Here is a 25,524-nt window from a genome sequence, read left to right on the forward strand (position 1 = left end):
GTGACATCTTTCAGAGCACAAACACCGTAGACAGACCTGTCACCTGTCCAGGAAGGTGCTGGTAAACCAGAAATGCTGTGACTACAATTTACTAGCTGGTAGCCGATCTGAAGGCTTGCTGAGAGTAACCTGCATTAGGGACTGCAAGACTGAGCACAGGCCCGAAATAACAGGAGCACCAACCTGCAGTTGAGATGCAACTGGACTGCATGACAGCGAGCAGCTCACTCTTAGACTGACCAGAAAAGCAAACTCTGCTGGTCTTGTGAAAGGAGCCAATCACCTTTCTTTTAGCAGGTTTAACAAAATTAAGAAAGCCTACATATAAGTGCTAATTTTAGTATAAAAGGGTATTAGAGTTCTTCTCTCTGTACCTGTGTATGTTTTCTGTGTTATTTCATCAGGCGAGTGATCTCAATAGCAGCTTCCTATGAATCTTCCAAGCAGTGAGATCCTTCAAGGTCTCAGTCAATTTTCCTGGACTCGGGCAAGTCTGAGCTTTATTTGCATCTCCAAGAGCGTATTGAGATTTCCAAACAATCATTGACCTGTTACCAAAGAACACAACATCTAATTCTGTGCAACAACTCTAACAATACTATCAAACATTGTGTGTTTAATGAGTGTCAGGTTTTTACAAACACTAAGCAGCCGAGATGATGTTATGTTGAGGAGGTCAGGAAGGTGACTGTGGCAGGAGTGCGGTGAACTTTTGGTTCTGTCCTGGAACAACTCTTCTATCTCACTGAGCTGCTGAAACACCAACATCTGGCAATGGCCATTTCACAGCTAGGTAACAGGTGGCAGCAGCCATTTTTATCAGGCTCACAATGTACCGACTGACGACTGGTTTCCACAGTTTGTATCAGAGGGCTGTGTGAAACTTGAGGGCCAACAGAGGGCCACTGAGTTCATGAGAAACCATTGAGTGTTAACCACCAGTGGCAGGAAAACGCCAATGGTAGTTAACACTTCTTATGTTTTATTGCGGTGAAGGGGGGACATGAGAACACCACAAACATGCGTGCATGGAGCTGCACCAGCTTACCTGTAGCAGAGCAGCACACAGGTAGCAGATGGAGAAGGCTATAGTGATAGGTGCCTCCTCTCCCTGCAGCAGGGAGATGGCGTAGAGGAAGACTAGGTGACCAGGGATAACCAGCATCAGCAGCACGCGTGCCGACTTGGAGTTCACCCCTACGAGACACAGAGAGGAGAGCAGGTAGAATACCCGACCAAAACAATGACTTGAAAGGTGCTGCAAAGCTCTGTAGTGCTTAGGGGTACTGAAAAGTCAGGTGATAATTTTGATTCATCTTTTGATCCATTGTTAATATAAAAATACTGATCAAGACCCTAACACAGATCAGAATGTGTGCATGTATTTTAATAGGGTGGATGAATACATTTGCCCGTTATCTGAGAATTCAAATACATTACTCCTAATGTAAGTCATCCTTTGTACACAGTGGTTAAATAGCAGATTTTGTTGCATATGGATGCTATGGTGTGTGTCCATTTTGGCAGTGCTACCTGAGGAGAAGAAGGTGATGCAGGGATTGGGCCAGTGCTGCCTCATCTTATAGGGCAGCACCCCCGGGATGCTCCAAAAGTGCAGGTAGGTCGAGATTCTACTGGCCTGGATGGCCACCAAGTTACCACCCACTCCTACACAGAGGAGGGAAAAAAACAAAGAATAAATTGACTGCGCAAATTAATGAGTGTAACAATGTAGCTGTGACACAATGTCACTTCAGTGGACTCGTTCTAACTTCATTTCTGCAAAACAACAAAACAAAAAATCAAACAGTCAAACAAAAAAACAAAACAAAGATTTGTTGTGAGTGTTCAATACGGCACAAACAAATGACAGACAAAGACTTATTGTTTTCTCCACACATTGATTTGAAAAGCTGATATTGATTTTGTCTTATAATTATCAAGTGAAACAGAAAGTTCTCCCAAACAAGGGACAATAAACACAGCTTTAAAATCAGTAACGCTTAATCTCCTTCAACATCGCCTGCACACAAATTAAGCCAAGTAATGACACAAGCTTGGCTCGGCCGTGATCTGGCCACGGTTTATAGAGCAGAGTCCATCTTAATAAGCCACACAGGCCAAAGCGCAGTTAAGACCCGGCCAGTGGAGTCGCAGTAACTGAGATGAAAACAAACCTGATACAGATACTTCAGAAGACACAACAGCAGCAACGCGTACATATGGAAAGAAAGTCAACCGCATGGAGCTGTATGACTCCGACAGTGAAACATGACCCTGGTTGTGCTAAAATCATTACGTGCTAGCTTGTTTCCAACTGACTTTGGGATGTCTCATCTGTTTGATAAGTCATGTTCAGATTTTTTAAATCTTTCCCAGATGTCACGTGCTTCGAAGCAACCAAAAAGGCTTCAACTAGGGTTAAACATTAGAGACATAAGATTCTATCATTCTAGTGAGAGTTGAGCCTTCGCTTCACTTCTTCACAGCCTAGTTTCTTCTGAATGCAAAGCAAAGTTTCCAGATCCCACTGGTTTAAGTCCATTTTAATTTTGGTGTTGACAAGGGTATCTGTGCCTAATTCACAAACACCTTTCCAAGTTATTTACCCCACAAAATGGCACAGATGTTCTTTGTGAGATGGAAAAGACTTGAGGGAAGTTTTAGTAAAACATAAAAGTGGTTTATATGCGAGCCAGGGAGGGAAAATGGGAAATTCAAACCAGATTGGCGAATTTAGAAATTTGCGGAGACGGAAAGAGGGAGATAAAGAACCAGTGGGAAGATGGTAAGAGACAAAATGAGAAACAGTGACAGTGAGTCAATGGTTATTAGAGGCCCTGTCAGCTATGCCAGGGCACTGGGTGTGCACCATTAGTGGTTTAAATCGACTTCTCTTCTACACTCAGCGGATCCCTGCATGCATCACCTCATAGCCAAACCACTTACTCTGAAGGCTACTTCTTCCTTTGCCTCCACTTTTCTATGTCTGAGAGGATTCATCATCAGTCTGAAACAGCATCATTCTCGGGTTTCTACAGTTAGTTGTGATTTGGAGAAGAGAGCTGCATGCAAATCCAGAGAGTTAAATTAAACTGTTAAGAATTGCACGTGTCAGTTTGTAAAATCAGTACACACAGCAAAAAACTGTTTTCTCTCCCCTTTCTTCTTCTCTCTTCTTGATTATTTCTTCTGCCCTTCCTATCCCTACAACTGCACCCTGTTGAGGACCTGTAATAAAAAAAAAGTATGCCTCTCATTTTTTAGTTGGTAACCCTCAATTTAGTGGCCAAAATGAGAACTGTCACAAGCAGATTATATTGGCTTTAGCTCAGGGGCCGATCTAGAGGTTGACAAGATAAGCCCAGACCTGCGACACCTGTCTGTGGTGGACTCTTTATGAAAAATGTTCTCATCACCATCTCGTTATTAACCACACCAGGTTGCTCACGGACTGAATAAAACCAACGTTCCACTTCTTTACGGTAGGACCTGAAGGCTTGATGCCCACTGGCGTAGTGCTGCCCCTCACTGTCAGGAGTGGTACTGCATAAAGGCGTACACAAATGGCTCCGCAGCCCACACCGACGAGACATCCTCCAGTCAGAGAAAAAGCAGATAACTGTGTGTGCCCTGTATGTGTTGTAGTCTATATGATTTTGTCTTTGGTGAAGTGTTTAATAGAGCGCAATTTTTATTCATTTTATTTATTTATTTATTTGTTGGTTTTTATTGGTTTCTGGGGCTTTTGAGAAAACATTCGGGGATGCAGGCTGACTTTTCACTATTACTTGCTGATAAATTTTAAAACAAGTATCCTGAAAAAGGGTTATTCAATATGTCCACATCTACATTCATAAAGTAATGCTAAAGACTGAGGCTAAAACTGCACGTGAAATGTATTTTATTACAGCATACAGCTAATTAGTTCAGTAAGACAGAAGTTAGACTTTATAGCTGGTATTTTTAAAAAAGTAAGTGTAACTTTTAACATTATAAGAGAAAAGGCTTTGGTGAATGTCACTATTTCAAGTATTTGCGCTTCTGATAATGTCGCTAATGTTAGCCTATACTTAAAGCTGGACAGTGGATGTGCTATTGTTACATTTTTTTATCCCCAACCACGTAAAGTAATATGACGAAATTCTCCTTGGCTGTGGAGGTAATGATGGGTTAGGCTGCTAGTGTAGGTAGTGAGCTAGTTAAACGGAAATGCAATTGCAGCTAAGGATATTTGTTCATTAACCGACCTTCTATACCTAGTTACAGCTGCTAAACTATGCTTGGAGGATTTTAGCAAAAATGATTTCAATAACTGGTCCATCAATCTGGCTGAGCTTATGAGCTGTAAAGGGTGTGTTCTTCTGTATTGTTAAGACAACTCATACATTTTGATGAGACTACAAAAGAGTAACCTCAGAATGAATCATCATAGCAGTCTGATGCTCCACATGTTGGCCTTGGTGCATCTGAAATGGTGCTTCTGAAAATGTTCCAGTGGTTTTAAGGCTTCATTTACTGGACGTTTTGGCAGCTCTGCATGTTTTAGCCCAGTGACTCTAAATTGTGTATACTTTAATATTAGAGCCAAACATTTTCCTACCTTCCAGACAGCCACTGGTTTTGGTTCATTTCCCCATGGCCATTTAAATTAACTCAATAAAAAAAATGGTCATCGTGTACGTTACTTCAGTTTTAAACTGTTCTGATCACTACCCTTTTTGCTAGGGATCTGTATTTTACTATTATACTTTGCATTTACATTCATGTTTACTTATTTAGCAGATGCTTTTGTCCAAAGCGACTTACAAGTGAAGGACATCAGTAAAGCTTCAGTGCAGTGGGAACCCTTGGTGTAAGTGTTAAGTACCAGATCTATTTAAAACGTACAAGGAGAATGTATAAGGAAGTGCATAGATAGACATGTTTAAACAAAACATGTTTTCGGGGAGGGGGTGTTTTTGCATGAGATGAGTTTTCAAGAGATTGTTGAAAATAGAGAGGGACAGGTACTGATGCAAATGTGTTTGTAGTACAGAGAATCAAAAACTGTCAAGCACAGAGAGTTGGACCCAAATATCACTTGTTCACTTATTTTTGATCAGATAGCTCCTGTTTAAATCATATTTTTTTCTATTTTCTGTAATTTATTTAGGAAGAGTGTTTTTACGGTATTGATATTCAACCTCGAAGACACTCTCTTATACACTCTAAGACTTCAGAGGAACTCGCTGGAAAGTAGATTTTTCAATTAAAGAAATAGCCAAATATACATTAACCTTTTTGTTATATAACTGTACATCTTCTGTGTTCAATTTTCTGATTATACGACTGGTAAAAGAAAGCAATGCTTCGCAGCACTCTTCCAATGTCATGTGAGGCATCCTTTTACTCACCTACCAAAAGCTACATACAAATTCAAAACCATGCAACAGAATTTGTGAGTGAGGAAAGTGAAAAAAGATAATGATGATCAACAGATGATCAGCTGCCTGATGCTCCCTGGAAGGAGGGAAATAGATCAATGTTGCTGGGCATTAGTCAGGCACTCAACTAAAAAAGAGATCCATTACTATTCTGCTCTTCTGTGTTTTCAACTCAGTGTGTGGTTTGTTGCTCAGATTCATACAAGAAGCTCCCAAAGAGCAATCTATTCCTCCAGATGTGACTGTATAACTTTTGAGGCAGAAAAATGTTTCGCTATTTGATCAAATGTGTCTGACTGAAAAGAATATTGTTAGTTCATGTATATTTAGTTTGCTTTGATTTAACCTTAAACCCGCTGATTCACACCTCTGTGCTACTGCCTGTACCTCCACCACCCTAACCTCATTCATTCCTGCTTTTAGATCAATATAATACAATATCAATACAGTTGTGATGGCATCTCTCGCCATGTTCATTGTAAAACCTTCCATAGATGAGTGAGTGTGTTTGTTTGAAAGCACCGGAGGGTTACTGTGCTCACTGCTGAATCTTTAACATTCTGCTTGGCTTTTGTAGGAGCAACCCTTATGTGCCTGAACTGTCAAACACTGCTCCTTAAATCGTACTGATGCAAGTGTATTTAACTGTCACTCTGGACTACATCCATGAAATGGCTACAATACAAATTTAACTCTCAGTTTGATTACTCCGTGTGGCTTCATTTAGTGTTAATGACCAATCAGCTTACCGTTAATGACGGGTGTAAAGACAGCCATGCCCTCAAAGTTGGGATCACTCACTGTCTTGTCCAGTATGAGTCCTCCAAAACTGGAAATCACACAGAGGCAATCAGACACAGTTACTACCTGGGTTTCCCAGTCTGATGCCAGACCTGAAGAAACCTTTCGGGTAAAAGTTTATCCTGCTTCAGCTGTTTAATTATCACTTCAGAGGAAGGACTTGTGTTTTACTCATTGAACATCTTACTTCTTGGATTTCTTAGATCTGTAATCTGCACAGACATACAGTCAGGTTGCACTCATGGGATTGAAAAAAACCTCTGACCTTCAGAATAAAACTGGTGGGGGGGTTAGATGGTGTTAAGGTGATGTCATTTATTATTTATACCTAGTGGATATAAGCAAAGATGAATAATTAGTGTCTACAGAATAAAACACTAGATCATGTGGCCTGTGCTGTCTGTTCAGCAAGTCCACATGATCTATGCAAGTAGTGTTTGATTGTTAATGCATAATTTATATGTGATACAGGCCAGGTAATATTTTGATATATAACTTTCAACAATCAAAGAGGAAATATACAATGGCTAACATGCTCTGCCTTTTTGTCAGTGCAGTTTTTGGGATACTGTAGTATTTTTATAGTTTTTCTGACACCAGTTATTAGTCTGTGTTTTCACTTGGCTGGTACGGCAATTGAATGCTGCATTGCATTACTTAAAAACAGGGGAATCATAATTATACTGTAGTTATTATTATAACTAACTATTTCCTGCTTTCATTCTGAATGCCAGGTGCATACCACAGAAACCTGCACTGACATTAGCAGTCAGTTCACACAGTTTATTATTTCTCCTGCTTAAATCTGTCTTTTTTTCTACCATATGAGAACTCTGCAGTTTGTAATTATATACTTCTGGAAAAAGAATTGATTGATTTGTACAAAATGACTTTTTCCTGCAGCATAATGTTTCACAGTACCCAGTTGTATAGAAATCAAACGTCAAACTTCTCATTTTGTGCTTATATTTTATTCAAGTCAAGTTTTTATTTTGACTCAGCTTCATTATAAATCTTGAACTTCAAGCATCAGTGTACATTTCCACCAGATAAATTAATGCGATAATCAACAATTGATTAAATAAAATTAACAAACATACCTGCTAATGGACATAGCTACGATGACAGGCTGCCACCCTGAGCGCAGAACCTCTCTGATCTGAGGACTCTGTCGAGCCACCACCACCCACAGTGGGATCAGAGCCAGGAAGACCAGACACACCAGGGGGGACAGGTACCATATATCTGTGGAACAGAAACAGGTATGAACATGAGGTGGTGTGGAAATACACTACTGAGCAATATCTTACCTGTGGTCATCAAAGAGGGATTGCATGTATTCGATTTTCAGATAAGCCATTAAGTACAATGTGATTTCCTCAGCCATAACGTAGTAACATCACTCCGGTAGATGTAAAGAGAGGACACAATAAAGGCAACACCTGACAATGTGTCCACTTTATTAAGCACAATTTCAATCTAATGCAAGTTAATACGCCATCATTAAAATATTAACATTGAAGCCAGAAAAACTATGTGAGAAAAGTAGCTAATGGCATCAACAAAAGCTAACTGAAGTCAGAAGTTATCACCTAAACGTGATGTGAAACATGACTTGCAAGAAAGAGATGTCAGAAGACTTGATTTGCATAAAGCTGAAAGGGTCACAGTCATCTCAAGGAGTTAAGATATTGATCAATTCACAGTCAAACAACCTGACATCATCACTATCATGCAAAAGTCACGGTGCATGGCAGATAACCACAGAGGAAGCTGCTAGGTGAAGTTTGCAAAGAGCAGCTTGACTCTTCACAACACTACTGAGAAAACGTTTTGTTGACTGATGAAACTACAGTTGAATTGTTCAGGAAGAACATGCAGCACTAGGGATCTCAAAAATCGCAAAGGTGAAGTACGGTGAAAAGACACGTAAGATTAAAACAGTTTGTGCTTTATTTGCTTCAGCACATTGTGATGGTCCAAAAGGATCACATATTTTTTTCTTGCCACTGTATGTGTTAGCATTGAGCTAACAGTTGGTGATTGTGTTGCACCGTACTGCACAACCCTCATGTGTGCAAATAGGGAGGAGAAAAGGTAGTCCACTATAGTAGTCCTTCCCCCCGTTGCCAAGTGCTTGCTCTTTGTGGGAACTGTTGGGTTTTTCTCTGTAACAAAGTAAGGTCTTGACCTTACCCTGTCAAGTCCCTTGAGATAATGTATATTATGATTTGGCGCTATACAAATAAAATTGAATTGAATTGAATTGAATTAACACCACCTTTAACTGTGATCTCAGTAAGAATCACATAACTTAAAATACACATTTCCACAACATTATGGACACTGATGTCATAGCAGGGCTGTTGTATTGGACTACATACGAAACAAATTCTTCATTGAAAGCTGCACTGAGGCAGAATCTATTGTAGGAATTTCTACTCATGAATCTATATGCCAGGTAAAAGCACACACAGTCATGTGTATGGAAACGCTTTCACAAACAGGCAAACACACCAAGCCACATACACTAAGAGGCTTGGAACAAAGAGAGGGACTGTGAATCCAGAAGAAACAGTATGAACACACATATTTATAGCACTACACTAAAGCACAAACACACAGACACACATAATGAGATGTCTGGGAAAATAAATCTGAGTTTTGCTGCCATCTTGTGTTCTGGGTATCAGCATTCTGAGGATCGGTAATGGTCACCATGTTTTCTCTTGTTTGACACAACATCAGTAATAAAGTCACATTATCACACTGATCTCAGCAGAGCTACAGAAAACATCATTAATCCACATATGTCAAGTTGAAGGAAACCAATAAACTGCTGTCATATTCAGACACTGCACAAAATATGGACTTGACTGACTGACTGCAGACACTCCACAGCAGCACAGACAAGTGTGAAACAGAATCACAAATCAGATCTGATCCAGTGTTACCACATCTACTCACCTATGTACTCGTAGAGCGTGCTGCTAACCCCGGCCAGCAGGGACAGGGTGATCAAATCTCCCAGACTGGCAGCAATGGGGGTGGCCACGTTGTCGGGGTTGATTCCCACCTTCCTGGAGCCGATGATGACTCCAATCATCACCAGGCCTACAGGGAGTGGGGGAGTGAAATGGGTTAGCGTGACGAAACAAGAACAGAAAATTAGATGAATGAGAATCGTCATCGATCATCAGGGCCACAAGACAACATAACGCTGATGAAAGCTTTCAGCTTAAGGCTGGTTTTTCTTTATCAATAGAGAGAATTTCCAAAACATCAAGCAGCCTCAAGGAGTGACAGCTCTCTGAAAAAGAAAAACCAAGACCCAGACAAGCCGCATGTGGCAAAATTAAAAATGTACTGTATGTCAGTAAATTGATTTATAGAGACATGTTGAAGTGCCAGAGTCAGGAGACATTACTCCTCACTCAGACATGACTCAAAACATGAGTTAAAAAAATGAAGCAGTTTAGTTCCCTCGCTCATGGAGCCTGACTAACACTACAGCATTTGTGGCAAGATGAATTATAGATAATGCAGTAATTACACGTTGGGAGGGAAGATTTGGGGGTAGGTGCTCAGTTAAGAACCTGCCGGGTCTGTTTGACAGTGTTTACTGTAATCTATCTATCTGTTCATGGATATTAATGCAGTAAAAATAAGTTTAGCAAAGTGAATCGTCCACAATATATCACTACAATCCAAGGAAATGCAAAAATCCCCATTCCAACTGAAACTGTGACTCATATCGCAATCGCTATATCTGCCAAAATAATCTCAAAATGATTTTATTTTCCACATTGTTCAGCCCTACTCTTTTTACAGCTGAAAAAGCGCAAAACACTAAATCAATGCTTAGTCCTTAGAATAAAAACACCTCACATTAGCAGCAGAATAGCAGAGACAAAGAGAACTGATGCAGTGAAGAACAGAGAATTTACTGTATTATATCTGTAAATCTAAACTTTATTGTCTATAGTTGCAGTAACAGAGCATTTTAAATGAATACAATTAAAGTCGTTCTTATTCTACATCATTTCAAATACGATACTGACTTCCTTGTAGCTATTTGCATTTTCTGTTTGGTGAAAATTATTGTGTCATAGTATTATCTGATAATGATGATAATGTTACTTTTATGATAATTGTTGTGATGCTGTGAAGAGTTTTGTGTAAAAATCAAGAGTCTTGCAAAATGCTGATCATTCTTACTCACTTTTTTTTTTTCCAATGTTTTGGTCCTCAGACCTTCATCACACACACACACGTGTGTGTCTGTGTCTCCATACATAAATGCAGCCTGGTTCAGAAAGAGCAGAATTCCGGGAGGTGCTGCTGACCCTCTGATTGGTGTTTTTTTTTTATTTTATTTTTTTGTATTTTTTTCATAAATACATTTACAAGAGATCAACAGTGAGTAGGATTTGGTTCTTTCATTATCAAAGATTTTGATTTGACAAACATCGCAATGAACTGCACTTATTCTGGTCTTAGAGATCAATCAAAGCACTTTACCGCACATTTGGGACTCAGTATCTTGCCCAAGGACACTTCAACATGTGTACTGGTGGAGGTGGGGATTGAACCACCCATCTTCTCATTAGTGAATGACCAGCTCTACCTCCTGAGCCACAGCCAGAGGTCAACCAGACTTTCTCGTGTGCAAGCTGTTTTACAAGCTGAAGCTCTGCTGTGAAAATTGAGCCCAAGCAACAGCAAAATATTGCAATAGATGTTCTGAGACAAACAACAGAAGCGCCGCAGGTCACAAACCTAAAGAGAGAGCAGCTACAAAGGCAGTGGTGATGCTGCTGGCACACAAAACAGCCGCCTGGTCCAGTTCAACACCTCCTCTGGAAACTGCCCCTAAACACACGGCTGCCACCGCTGCGAGGAAGCCCACCACTGTGGCCTGAACCTGCAGTGACAGAGAGGAGACAGAGGACATCATTCATCGGGGGTACACCAATGAATGTGACATACAGCAGAATCAGAAAACAGCAGTTCCAAAACCCAGAGATGTTCACTTTACCATGATGAAAACAGGAAGCTGTATGGATGTACACAGTAAGAAGTTACCTGTATTAGTGCCAGATTGCTGCACACCATGGTCCATTGTTTATCAGGGTCGTCCATTTGGCCTGTGTTGGCCTAAAAACACACAGATTATTATTTAGGTTTGACCAGATTAAGTATTGAAACCCGTTAGTATGGGACACTATAGGTCATTGTTTTAAACAGGTAGAAAAGGAGACAAAAAAAAAATTCTTACAACCTGGGGTTTGGTTAATGGTTTGAATTACAGCCCTCAGGTTATAGTGTAACTGCCAATTAAATTACTCCAGGTACCTACTAGTGGGAACAAGGGAACAAGTAGAAGGAATAAGAGGCAGTAACACAGGATGTAGGAGGGATATGGTAATACATCACACTGTAAGCACTTTGTAATTTTGCAGTACAAACTAAAACATTACAGGATACAGTCAGGATATCACCAGGCTTAGCCAGTATGTCTTTTTGCAATACACAGAAAATTTCATTGCTTTAGATATAATGACACTACTTTCTTTGGTCTTGGCATGTTTTGTTGCACAACAACATACAACATGTCAAGAACTGCTCTGGTATTGGGACCATGCCCCATTATACCAACTGTGTCATTATACAATGACGTTACTACTGTGCCTTGTAAATATTAAACAGGCAGAAAGTGTGATTTATTTCTAAGATGCTCTTAAACGATTTTATACTGTATTTGTCCTAGCGTAGAGAGGGGTCCAAAAGTCTGAGACCACTTTAAGATTCACTTGAATGGGAATGTGGTCTCAGACTTTTGGACATGTGAAGTTTTTTTTTATTTTTAAATCCCATATAATAACTTAATCTATATAGCACTTGTCAAAACAGAATTACAAAGTGTTGTACATAAAACAAAACAGTAAAATAAAAGACACACAGTGTCAATTTTTCCAAGAAGAATAGCAGAAATTACAAAGATGTGAATTAAAACAATAAAATCAATAAAACAGACAAAAGAGAATAAAACAAAATAATAACATTGTAATATGTGAGCTTAGTTACCAGATATGTTTTAAACTGATAGTTTGACTTTCTCTGTTGGACAGGATTGTATACAATAGCACTGTCACTGTGTCTCAGAACTGAAGTTGGTTAGTAAAATGTTATTATAACCTACAGGGAGGATGATTAAAACTTTGAAAATTAGACTCAGACAGACTAACTGCTGCACCATCTGCCCAAGAACCAAGTACTACAACATGATCTCAATGTCCTTCTGAATAATTTAACATGTTGCATTACATATTATCCTGCCAAGTCTCATTTCAAGAGACCATTTAACAGCTTAATGTTAAAGTAGCTTACTTGGTGGACTGCAGCTGCAGCTCAGACAGACTGAAAAATAAACAAACCTCATTCTCCCAATGTTTTCAGTGATAACATGTGTTTCAAAAGGTTTAAAAATACATTCCTCTGAGTTTGACTTTATACCTGAATCAACTGTGCATGATAGATTGTATGTCGGGAGATAAATGTAAGTAGTAGGGACATAGAGTTCTCCTAAATATAAAAAAACAGTGGGTTTAAAGTTACAGTTCTGAAAAAATATGAAACTGTATGAAAATATTGAATCCCAGCCCTTCTTACAGCAGTGGATAGGCGAGCAGCCAGAGTCATCTCCAGGTTTCCTTTGAGTCCAACCAGCGCAGGCACCAGGATGAAAACCTCTGTTATCACCTTAAACACCTCCCAGTGCTGGAACACACACATGGGAAAAATGTAATATTGAACAGACACTTACAGGGCATTGCACAAACACATATAAAACAGAAATATAAATGAATTACACAAATTACATTAGAAGTGAATTACAGTTCTTCCATCTTAATACTGACATATTTCTGTTCTAAAAATCATCAGTGTAATCTCCACCACCACAGATGAACTTTCTGAACCTCCTCGCCTCCTGATGCAGTTAAGTAAGCACATAACATATTCTAGACTAACCCAGTAGCCTACTTTTCCCGTTTCCGCCTCTCTGAGCTTTGTCTGACGCCACGCCACAATACACAGGTTCACCAGGTTTATGAGACGTACAGTTCAGAGTCTGCCTCATATTTTCTAACTACAACTCCAGTTGGCAGATCCAAGATGGTTTAGATCTTTAAATAGAAGCATGTATTTTAAAAAAAACACAACGGAACTGCCAAGAGCAGAGTGATGTGGAGCAGAGGCAGGCGAGTAGGCAGGGAATTAAAGATGAGAGGATGGACTGACAGAGCAGGCCAGAAATGAGGGAGGAGAGAGGAAGAAGGAAGGAAAAAGAGTCAAATAATAAAAAAAGAAATATTATCAGTGAGTTTGTAAATTAGATGGGTGAAATTAAGGAAAAGCAATGACAACCACCAACCACCGTGAAAACCACCACCGTCAATATTATAGTGTAAAACTGTATTAACAACATTCATGGACCAGGAGCTTCTCTACTACATATAAGTAGACATGATGCATTATTTAACGGCTGGTGTGCGAAATATTGTGCTTGTTTGGCCAGCAGCCTGTGCACACGGTAGAAGCCATTGTCTTTTCAGCAAAAGTGTCCTCAATGAACCTGAAGAGATTTATTTCTGCAGCAAATGTAGCTGCCTTTAGAGAGGAGTAAAATAAAAAGGCAAGGTGTACAGCTAACTAGATATGCTTCTTAGCTCAACAGAGGCCATGGAAGAGTTCAGGGGCCATGGCAAGTCTAGATGTTTTTAGATGGCAAAAATTACAGCTGATGGTTAGAAAATTTCCACTAAGACAGAGCACTGATGGATATTATGAATATGGAAGAAACCAAGTTACATTAAGTGTGTGGCAATGCACTTTTTCAGTGCTGCATAAATAAACTTGAGTGGAAATGCTGGTGTTTTTTTTTTTTTTGTTTTTTTTTTGTAGAAATATTGCAATAAAGTTTTTAAAAAGACAAAAATGTAACAAAGTGGAAACAGATTAATTAATCAAACGCGTGATTTAAGAAATGTGGCAGATGAAAACATCAAATCTGTGTGGTGTAATGGAGACTATAACCTCCAAATGAATACAGGAACCAAACATAATTGCCATATTTCACTTACAAATAATGTCATCCTGAATTGTGGCAGTGATGAGGTTTAGGGGGCCTAACAAGTCCAGGAGGGAGACTAGAGGGATAAATGGGGGTATAGTTGATGGTAGAGGTGTGCTTTTTGTGCCTTAATCTGTGAACTCATGTGGGTATCTATTTATATGCATCACGCTCAGGTTCTGGACTAGCTGACGTCTGTCATTGGGAGAATATCTTGGGACATGGCCCACTTCTGCCTTTATACTAATGCTGCTGCATGGCTGTGGTGGGCCAGAAGCCAAAACACTGTGGTACACAAGATCTCTCAGGAGAAAGAAAAACAATGTTTACATTATTTTTGGTGTTACTGTCAATATAATTACTGATATGAATTCTTCATCACTGGAGAAACCATTGTTATGGCATCAGCATGTGCACTTTTCAGAGCAGTACACATTTTATATCCACACCAAAGTAAGAAATATTGGAAGGACTATTACTAACAGTGTGGACATTTCCCTCTACTGCAGAGCCAATTCTTTTTTTCTTAGTGATTCCATGGTGTCAAGGTTTCTTATACCCTTCTCTCTTGCTCTCTGGCCTCCTTTTTTCATCCTCCAACCACTTATTAAATTAACTGTTTTATCCCACTTTTATCCCAAGGCTCTCCTCTCTCTCCCACATCTAAATCAGATTTGGAACGCTCAGAAAGGTGCATGTTACACAAGGATCCATCTGTTGAAAAGGAAATAGCACTGCCAAATGGGGAAGCAGGACTGTTAAAATTAATGTACAGGTTGTAGCTGCTTCGAAATTTCCATCCATCCATTGATAAATCCATCTATTCATCCTATCACCCATCCAGTTATCTGCCTGTTTTGAAGCAAAAAACTGAGCCCCATCTTCCCTCCATTACCCATTTGCCACTTTTTATCTCATCACTCTCTCCACACATAAAATGTGTTTGAAATCCTGAGGTCAGAGAGCTGCCTGAGTCATGAACAAGGTAGATGAGACTGGCGAATATCCAATATTTAATAAGAAGCCAATGTGTGTCTGACCCTGATTTATACTTGTGGATATGAAATGATGCAAGCTGAGACCCCGTCCCCCAAACAGCAGGTAGAGTCAATCTCTGCCATCTAATCTCCATCTACTGTTTATCTATTCTTCATACTCCAATGACCCATTAAACGTCTATAACAGTCTGCACACATATACATACTGTATGTATATGTCCACCTTTCTGTCTACGCTATTCGTTAATCAATGCCACCATGATTAACTTTTTATGTAAAGCCGATCCATCCAACCATTCACCATCCATCCACAAGGCTAGCTATCAAACCTCGAAACTTCTTCGGTACCAACAGTACCAAATAGTACCAAACTATCACGGTCAAAAAAGTGGCATGACACGCTTGCTCAGATTGATAATTTAATTATTCTTTGCCTTACACTTTCGGATTCAAATCAAAATTGTTTCCAACTTCAATGTACTTTATTCAGGAAAAAATCGGAATCACAAATAGGCAAATCTTGCCTATTTGTGATTCATTGCAGTATCATAGCTAAGACATCCATATTGGATGATTCTGCACCTCACAATTTAGGTCAAACGCCAACATTCAGTGCCAATGCTGGAAATATGGCCTTACTGTAGCGAGGTGGAAAATCAGGGTGTTGAGTCCAGGGTGGTGGACTGGTAGGGCAAAGCAAGTCCAAATTAAATGCAGGAAATTTGGCCCAAATACTATTTGCTTCTGTTCTATTTGCTATTTTTGCTATTTGCTTCTGCAATTACCACAATATTTCCATAACCTTAAAGGTATAATATGTAACTTTTCTCCATTAAAATGTCTAAAAATGAATTTAACAATCATATATGTTTTGTAGTTTGTTTAGTTGTGTACTTACATTATCCCAAATGTCTATCAATTTCTAATTTCTATCAATTTTTCAAACCCAGAGAAATGTGTAACTTTAATCAAGGTAACAGTCCATTTCATTTGGTCACCTGTCCCTTGTGTCATATCCTCTGTGCACATGCATTAGCATTGTGGTTGCCTGAAGGAGAAAGTCAAAATTGTCTTTTTACCCAGAATTAAGCCACATTTTTACAATTAATGTTGTATCTCTTGGTCGTTTTAAACCATATTTTTTAACCAGATGAAGGATTTTAGTCATGAGACATCTGCATCTTTAGTTATCAGAAAAAAAAGCTGAGCAAGTGTTAGCGGCAGCCCCTCTGGGATGCCCTGTCTCTTCCAAACAGTGTTGGAGAAACACAGATTTTTTATGTGAAACCTCCTTTTTTTTTCCCCAAGTCTGTTTGTTTTGGAGAGGAGGAAACCTCTGCGAATAATTCAGCTCTTGGTAAAAACTTCCTGAAGAACTGACACTGAGGGAATCCTAAGCAGGAGAAGGTGAATGCAAAGACAGAAATGGTGGTGAAGACGACAACTCCCATGATCCCATGCTACTTCATGATGTCACCTAACTCCATCTTCTGTTATTGTTTTGATTAAGAGCAGCAGCAGCAGCAGCAGCAAATTTCAAACTGTGCATTTAAGAAAGTGTTTCCAAGCCCTAACCATACCTTAACCACAGTTTTGCCATAACTACAATCAATATAATATTTCAAATGGTACCCAACCCTATCCATCGGCCTATCAATCAATCGTTCAAAATATTTTTTCTTAGATTTCCATACTTGTATCAGGTCCATAACGATACCAGCGGAGACCATGCCGAGCCCTGACACCAGGTACGGCACTATAACCTGAGCAGCAATCAGCCAGGAGCTCTCTGGTAGGAAACCATGTTCTGATCGAGTCAACTTCCAAGTCACACCACGTAACTTTTTGCCCTGGTAGCGTAGCTCCAGCTCCAGACGAGTCACCACCATGTTGAACGAGGTGTTACTTGATCACTTGTTTTGATGTATAGTTATCCCATTGTAAGTGCAAATGCACTCCAAATGTAAAGGACAAGAGTTTAGTAGAGGCAAAAAAAACACCAGCTTCTGATATGTCCAAATGAACTTGGTTTCACCTAACCTCAGCAGTTAGCAGGGTGAATGCTCAAGCAGAAACCAATCAATGTTGTTTTCCTTGGGTTAAAACAGGTCAAGGGCAAACATTTCAAGCAGTTACTAAGGTCTTTCTTGAAGAGCTGAGAGACCAAATTTGTGAATGGTTGCTCTGCTCTCAAGGGATTACAAAGAAATGACCGGCTGTTCTTGAATCATTCTTGACTGTTAACAAGTGAAACAATCAGCTTATGTAAAGCCTTTTGACCTCTGACGAAGCTTGAAAAACAATCAGCTGCTGCCATGATTTCAGATATTCAGAAGAGAAAATCTAATAAGTGTTGTCCCTTATTTTTTTTGTTGTTCATTCAAAGTTAAAGGCTTCAACTCTGACTTAAGGGCAATGGAGTGTGGCATCTTTGGCCCAGTGGTGAGTCAGCAGTGATGAGGTATCCATTTGTCAGCACCACTGGGGAACACAGTCATTAACACCATTTCTGATTCATAGGTCACAACGTTCTCCACAGGCAAAGATGCTCCACATCTGCAGTCAAATTCTCAGTTTCTCTTCAGACAAACGGCCTTTTTAAGTAAAGATTAGTCAAGATTTGATGTCCACAAATAGGTTAAAGAGAATTAATCTCACTATGGAGAGTTTGGATTTCAAGGAGTCCTGATTAGGTCCAGTTTCTGTGATCTACTTGAGAGTCCAATTGATGTAGCTCAAAGTCCTTTGAAATGAGTTTTACATTTGTTGGATGTAGTCCTGAATCCTTTTGATCCAGTCTGGAATCTACTTGACCTCCAGTGTAAAGGCACAGCTGTATCCTGAAACTGATAGCAGTGTTCGCCGTGACAGCAAAATGATTGACAGCGACAACAGGATGAAGAATTGTCCAAAAGGTCTTGAGAGTTAGAAGCAGCAGGATCCCTTTATGTCTCTGTCATGCCGGCCCATTCCTCTCTTTTGGCAGAGTCGCAATGAGAGTGAAGAGCAAAACAAAAAGAGCTCTATAGTGTCAATAACTGATGTGAGAGGTCCACTGACGAGATGCAGCAGCCAGCTCCTGGCAGGCTGGTGTGTTTCTTTCCTCCTGTCAGCATCAGGGTAGTCCTGCTCCCTCTGCTCTGCTCTGCTCTGCTGTGACGTAGCAGAGAAAGAGGCAGGGCTGTCTGCGCTGCCCGACATGCAAACTCATGAGGGAGACGACCGGCTTACCGCCTCACGCTCTCCCTCTTGCTATTTCTTGCTGCGTGTCTGCCTCTCACCCTACCTCCCTCTTGCCATGTGACATCCCTCTTTCTACGTCGGCTAGTCTCGCTGCATTTCTCTCTCCAGCATCCGTTTTTCTAATCTCTCTCTCCCTATCGTGACTCATTCTTTCTCTCTGTCCATTCCCTCCATCTCTACGTCCGGTTCACCTGCTACAGTACATTCGCACTGTGATCCAGTCATAGTCCTGGTAACTGTATCTCCTGTTCTATTACACCATGTGTAAGTCCAAACAATCATGTGGTACTGTGTGACTAAAGCTTTGTCCTGCTTTTAAGAAGCTGGACTGAACTAAAATATTGATTTCATAGTATCACAGCAATCACTTGTCTCTTCACTTTCTTTTTTAAATGGAGGTAATGAGTATTCCTTTCAAATGATCAAATTATGAGTTATTTGATCCCCACTTAACCAGTAAATGTAAACTATAAATTGCACATTAATTGATTATTTTTTTTCCTTCACCTACGTCATCATCAAGAATCAAACTCAGGGCACCAACACTTAGGGTGAAATATTTCATTCATTTATTTCCGTAAAATATCAAACTGTTGCCATTTATATTTGAAGAGATTGATAATTTGCATGAGTCTTATGACAGTAAACAATGTAACTGTATTTGACAAAAAATATCTCCACATAAGGTCTACTTAATAGATTTTTCCAAAGCTTTTTCAAGCTAAAAAAAGTGCTGGGGATTTTATGTTGCTTCCTTACCATGATTTGTTCTTATGTATCAATTTTTGCTTTTCCTTGTTTTTAAATGACTACAAATACTTTTTCTCATCTCTTTTGTGATTTTGAAGCAGCTTTTGAAGTGCTATGCAAATGAGTGATTACTTATTTATTTAGCTGCTTACAATAAACAGGGCTATTTAAAGATGAAGAAATATTTGATATGAGTGGCAGTTCTTTTGATGGATTGTATACATGTATCAGTATGGATGCATCCTTAGAGTGCACAAAAGATGTGTTTATCTTTCCTTCTCTCACTTACACACCTTTCTCATTTATCTTTTGTATGCAATAAAATAAATATAACATCCCGCACTCTTCTGTGTTGTAACAGTTTGAGGTAATATTCATTTGTCTCAAACATGGACAGCATGTAACACCCCAACTCTGACCAACTATGGACACCTCTACAGTAGGTGAACCACTTCACCACCATAAACCCAGTATACAGAAAAATACTGTAGAACTGGTGTATTTATTTGGATTAACAAAGATGAAAAGTTGAGCTGGAACCGGAGTGAACGAGAGGTCCCAGTGTTCATTTCAAGCCAACAAGTCATGTTATGGAGGCGTCAGAAATACATTTCCATAACTGTGTAATGCAGCTCAAAGTAAATTTAAGTGAGCCATAACTTGAAAGCATTACAAACCAGTGAAACTGAAAAAGCCTGTTGGCAGATGCAGAGTGTAGGATGTAAAGTGTAGGACTACAGTTATGGTATGACAAAAGGAAATGGCTGTGAGGAAAAGATCCACAACCACCACAGGCTACAGAAAGAATCCTAATTAGTGATAGAGAAGTATTCTTGTCTTTATCTTCTTTCCGTTCGGATAGCCTACTCTCCATGTCCTTCTATGTCCCCTGTGCTTTGAGACACTGTGCTCAGCCAAACCTGTGACTAATCTCTCTCCATCAGACGCAGGAGGGTAATGGACTCTGTAGAGGAGCAAGCGGAGGAAATAGTCATGAGCAACAGATGGAGTGAGTGGGGTGAGCCATGCGAGGATAGACGCGTGTTTATCAGAGGAGGACAGAGAGGAAGAAAGAGCTACCAGCTCATCATAAGGCAGACAGCAGTGTGTCTGATTTCCCTGAGCCCAGCTGGCTGCAGACCAATGCCTGGCAGAGGATGAAGACACAGCTAGCCCACACACAAACACACACAGGTATCCACTCCACGCCAATTAAAGAGGAAGACACAGACACACAAACGCACTTACAAAACAGAGAGAGAGCCCACAGGTGACATATGTAGAACAAAGACTCCAAAGAAACCTTCACAACAGCTGAGATCAGCTGGTTTTCTTAATGTACAACAACTATTTGCTATTTGTTTATCCAAAACACAGAGTGCAGAGTGGAGCCTCATGACTCTACACAGGTTGTTCATGCATATGCCTAAATATATATTAAATATTTTTGTGATCCAATCAAACCTTTTCCACACCTGTTTAGAAGAAATCTTATTTTCACGCTGTTGAGTGTCTGTATTGGAACAGGATTTCCTGCTTCTCTCTGGATTTATCAGTGCAAACTGTGTACTTTGTGGTTTTGGGCTGTTGGCTGGACAGAACAAAGCACCTGAAGACGAAACCTTGGGCTTTTGGAAATATTAGTTTTTCAGTGGGTATTTTTCATTATTTTATATGTGTACGAAAGTCTACCAGTTGTACCTCTTCCTAAGGTGACGTCACCCAAGTTGACTCGCTCTCTCCCTCTCCCGCCCTGCTTGACCCTGCAGTAGATAACAAGCAGAGTTTTCAACTTGCCATCATGACAGTGAAAACCTGACTGCCTATAACCTTGAAGTGCACATGAAACACACATGGAAGTTATGACACGTACACTATAACTTACTCTGCCTGAAGTTGTTCATTTGTTTGGTTTATTATGCTAACAGATGCTTTGCTAGATTCATCAATTGTCAGATTAGTTACTACAGTTGGACCAAGTTATCAGTGACGTTCATACTAATGTGAGTTATTTAGGATGATGTAGACATGCTGCTAACCATATACTGCTGTATGTCAGAGGAGTGTATATTATTGTGTAATTTTGTATTGTATTGCTTTATTTGTGCTTGATAGTTATTGCATAACAGAAATAAGTGCCACATTTGTTATATATTAAGATTTACGTTGAGACCATTTATCTCCACATGTTTATTTCAGACCACACACCTGTACGACCCTGTGCTGTTTATACAACTAAGTTTGTGGAAATAAAGTAACTCTCCTACAGCGTAGGATTCTCTGACCTGTACCCATATCAGCTACTACCCATGTAGCCCATATCAGTTTACCATTACAATTTACAATTTACAAATAGATTTATTGAAAAAAACAAGAAAATAATTGGTACTGTAGATTAATCGATAATGAAAATAATCAATAGCTGTAGCCCTAGAGAGTCTCAATAGAATTTTTTTTGACTTGTTCTATTGCAAATTATTTTGTGAATAAAATATATATTTTAGTTGGTCGAAAAGTTGTATTTATAAATCAGCATCAGTGCTCTGCTGCTTCAGTACAATCTGATATCCATATCACCTCCTCTTAAATCTTCTGTTCCCAACTTTAAGAAATGAACAGGAGGTTATTCGAACAAATCAGTCCAGACACCTTTCTCTTGAGTTTACTTCAGCCTGTGATGGAGATCAGAAGTTATATAAACCAGCAACTAATTAATGACATTAATACTTAAATTAAGCATTACTACTGGAGGAAAAGAATTACAACAACTTTGACCTATTTGCTTTACAAGATATTAAAGACATAATAAAAAAAAATATCCACAATAGGCAGCTGACACTACATACATTGTCTGTTTTGTTTTAGAGTGTAGTGTGTAAGTTGTCAGTTCAAAAAAAAGCCCTGGAATCTGTGATAGCACTGATGCTCCAGCAGTGAAAACACTCACCTGTACACTGTCCAGCACCATGCCGGCCATCACCATGCCCATCCCAGCCAGCAGGTAGGGGAAAAGCACCTGGAGACAGATCGCTATGGATGACTCCTCCTCCACCTTGGCCACTGACACCTTCGGCCTCTCCACTGCCTGCTTCTTAGGAGGGGGCTGGAGGACTGGGGGTAGGATGAGGTCATCCTGTCCATCTAAAGTGGCACCAGAACTCCCACCAGGGCTCTTCCCTTTGGAGCGGGACTTTTTGTTCTTTTTCCTCTGGCGGGTCTGCTGTGGTGGTTTATCCTCACCGGGCATGCTGGCGGTGGCTGTGACGGTAGGGACGATGTTGGTTTGTTCTGGGAATACAGAATTAAATGCAACATTTGGAGGGGGAACTGTTGTCTTATCCCACTTTTAACCCAAACTCTACTTTATATGAAAAGGTTAAAAGGTATAAGTCAAAGGTTACCAGACAAGTCAAAATTCAAACTTCAAATACATCAATAAATAGCACAGTCAGTTAAATAGTTCAAATTGAGTGTAAAAGGAAACTAAAGCTGTATTTCTCCAATGACCTGGTACAAATCTAGGAGACATTATTATCTCCTTCACTTCCAGTCAGCCAACAAGAGTGCTGCTCCACTGATGTTACACACACACACACACACACACACACACACACAATGTTGTATCACTTAAAAGGGCAATAGATAATAACCAAGACCCCAAAAAACAGGAAAACCAAGGAGCTGAAAAATAAAATGGGCTGGTCACTGTAAGTAGACAAGTGAGATACATTTTCTTGTTTGGAGGTTTTTGGCTCTTTTTTGTCTTTTGTCAGTCAGTTGTCGGAAAAGAATCCTCCCCTACACACAACCCAAAAATAAATAAATCACATCAGTAATATTTTTTCAATGAATGTGACCATTAATCATCCTCAGTGGGAGCCTGCTAACTGTCTAACATAGGACAGTTGCTCCATTATATGTTTCATATCAAATGGTTCTTAATATATGTGCTGTGTGAAAAATATTCCCTCTGTGTATTATTTCGTCTACTTTGCTATTACTATATCTTCTGTGACTCTTTGGACACTGGCAAAGCCTTTTCCCTCAGCTTCTCACAGGCAGCTGTAGCAGTATTCACTTTACTCCCTCACTGAATTACGCTACTGTCATTTTTTAAAATTCAGTTTTCACCGATGTGCATAACTCTTAGTGCAAAGAGCCAAGCTGCTTTGCTGAGTTCTTAATTTTAAAGACACTAATATAGCTGTCCTGACTATTGACACTGCTGAGGTGAGCAGCATTTACACTTTTCTATTACTTAGCAGTCTATCAGCAACACCGAGCAACTTATACACATTTGATTTCTATGTTTTTAATGATTAAGTCCACATCATAAAAATATATAATAAATATATATACATGTGTAGTTTCTTGTGTAAACACACTTTGTGGGGGCACAACAGTAAATGTAGGGGGGGGGGGTCAGAAGTTTGAGACCACAGTCAGTCATCAATTTGCCTTTTAAAAGGATTAAGTGTAAAGACTTATATCAGCTAACAGGATATTCAATAAGTGGATTAGGAGTATCACAAGTAATCCTCTTGTGAGGTGTTAAGTGCGTAGTTTAAAAATGCCGAAACTTCCACCGGTCTTCTCCGGAGGTGACGCTCTCGTAAACGTCTGAGAGCTGGATTCATGCTTCAGGCGAGTTCTGCTTATTGGACCCGATGCGCACTGGTCAGAGCCGCTGGACGCAGCCACGTACATGACAGGAGCTGTGCATCGGAATCAAATGACCCCAAAATACCGTCAGGATACCTGCGCTTCAAACGAGGAATAAAAACATCAATACACACACTGTCGACGACGGAGTCCCGCAACTCTCGCGAAATTTGCCAAACGTCATCTGCAGGTCCTTGAAAAGCGCGTCAGAACCAGGGTATGGTCAGAACAATGAAAGGCAGAATCACTGACATACATTCCTCCACTGAAGGCTGCCATGAGTACATCCCATAATACTTCTGCCCCAGTAACCAATGGTAACCAAAGACCAGGCGCTTTCTGATTGGATAGGAACAGTTGTAAAATACTGGCAACGTGTAGCGCCGCCCCCCTGTGGACAGAGTGAGCAAATAAAATGTGGTTCCATGGAATGTGAAGGATTCCCAGTGTTACATGAGGTATTGACTGTCTTTGTGTTTTACTGTGTGTTAATGGTGGAAGATGGATGCATTTTATTCACTGTGCCACGTCAGGATCCATTACATCTTTCATTATATCAATTAATAGGGCAATGGGTCCAAATTTCTTGATGTCAAAGAGCCCAAAACAGAACACAGTGAATCATAATACACATTTAATGGCTATAGTGCAGTGAAAATGACTGTCACTGCATAACCATAGTCAAAAAAAAAAGTCCGGCAGGCACCACTGATAATGAAGACACATGCTCAGTTAACACACACTCATTAACTTGTGGTTGAAAAGCTCCTGACTACAAGTCTTTATCTGGCTACACAACTGATTTAAGCCTGTGATACATACATCGGAGATAAGTTTCTGTATTAGAAGCTGAGATTTGATTTATCGTTCTTACCTTTGTCTCCGGATCTTGTGAGTGCGTGCACGGCTGAGGTGAACGCAAGCTCTCAAAAATAACTGTGTATGCTCGCTATGCCGTGTGTATGTGTTTGAGTGTTAAAGTCTGTCTAATTTAAGACTATGTGTATGTTCCGCTTTCTGTTTGCCCGTGCATTTTTGTATGTGTTTCTGTGTAAAGCTCACAGTGTGTCTGTGTGTGTGTGTGTATTCAGTGTATGAGCATGCCGCATGCATCATGGGGCACCGTCTTGAATTTCATGGCATTAGCAGATAAGGATATCCCCCTCCTGTCTCTTTCCATCTCTGGTGGACTGGTGACAGCAGCAGACAGCTACAGCATTTTCACTGTTTCATTCATGGAAAGAATAAACTTTATAGACTCATATTCAGCATTCCTGCAAAATTCACTTTCATTTGTGGGGCCTCTAACTTGTATGACAGAGTGGGTTTTTTTTTTTTTTTAACTTAATAACACAAGTCAATTTGTATATCTTGTGTTTCAGCATCTCACAGCCTAAACTTTTATTTTTTTGAATGGCACGGCTGATTTGTTGCCATCCACCGACCTGCATGTGCAACACAGAGCAGCATCATGATCTTTTTACAGGATCGCACTGTTGCTTGTAATATG

At 39.9% G+C, this 25,524-nt stretch overlaps 1 protein-coding gene across 6 annotated transcripts in view; it reads right to left on the reverse strand.

Annotated features, from left to right (window-relative positions):
• The window catches only part of LOC139620203 (solute carrier family 41 member 3-like), a 54,693-nt gene that overhangs the window by 6,110 nt on the left and 23,059 nt on the right, over positions 1-25,524 (reverse strand). Inside the window, exons 1-10 of one of the 6 annotated variants that reach the window (XM_071475515.1) lie at positions 24,889-25,118; positions 22,300-22,640; positions 12,900-13,007; positions 11,313-11,384; positions 11,007-11,151; positions 9,195-9,341; positions 7,328-7,472; positions 6,176-6,255; positions 1,534-1,668; positions 1,049-1,197 (exon numbers count right to left, since the gene is read on the reverse strand). In XM_071475515.1, coding sequence (XP_071331616.1) covers positions 1,049-1,197; positions 1,534-1,668; positions 6,176-6,255; positions 7,328-7,472; positions 9,195-9,341; positions 11,007-11,151; positions 11,313-11,384; positions 12,900-13,007; positions 22,300-22,599 — 1,281 coding nt within the window. In that variant the 5' untranslated portion in view covers positions 22,600-22,640; positions 24,889-25,118. Of the gene's footprint in view, positions 1-1,048; positions 1,198-1,533; positions 1,669-6,175; positions 6,256-7,327; positions 7,473-9,194; positions 9,342-11,006; positions 11,152-11,312; positions 11,385-12,899; positions 13,008-17,053; positions 18,755-22,299; positions 22,641-23,711; positions 24,361-24,888; positions 25,119-25,524 lie in introns of those variants that run through there. The other 5 variants (XM_071475513.1, XM_071475512.1, XM_071475517.1 and 2 more) reach the window with 5 other exon arrangements.

Source organism: Trachinotus anak, unplaced genomic scaffold (genome assembly GCF_046630095.1).
Source record: "Trachinotus anak isolate AG129_WGS33_773 ecotype Australia unplaced genomic scaffold, CSIRO_AGI_Tana_v1 ptg000004l, whole genome shotgun sequence".
In the NCBI taxonomy this organism is placed as follows: domain Eukaryota; kingdom Metazoa; phylum Chordata; class Actinopteri; order Carangiformes; family Carangidae; genus Trachinotus; species Trachinotus anak.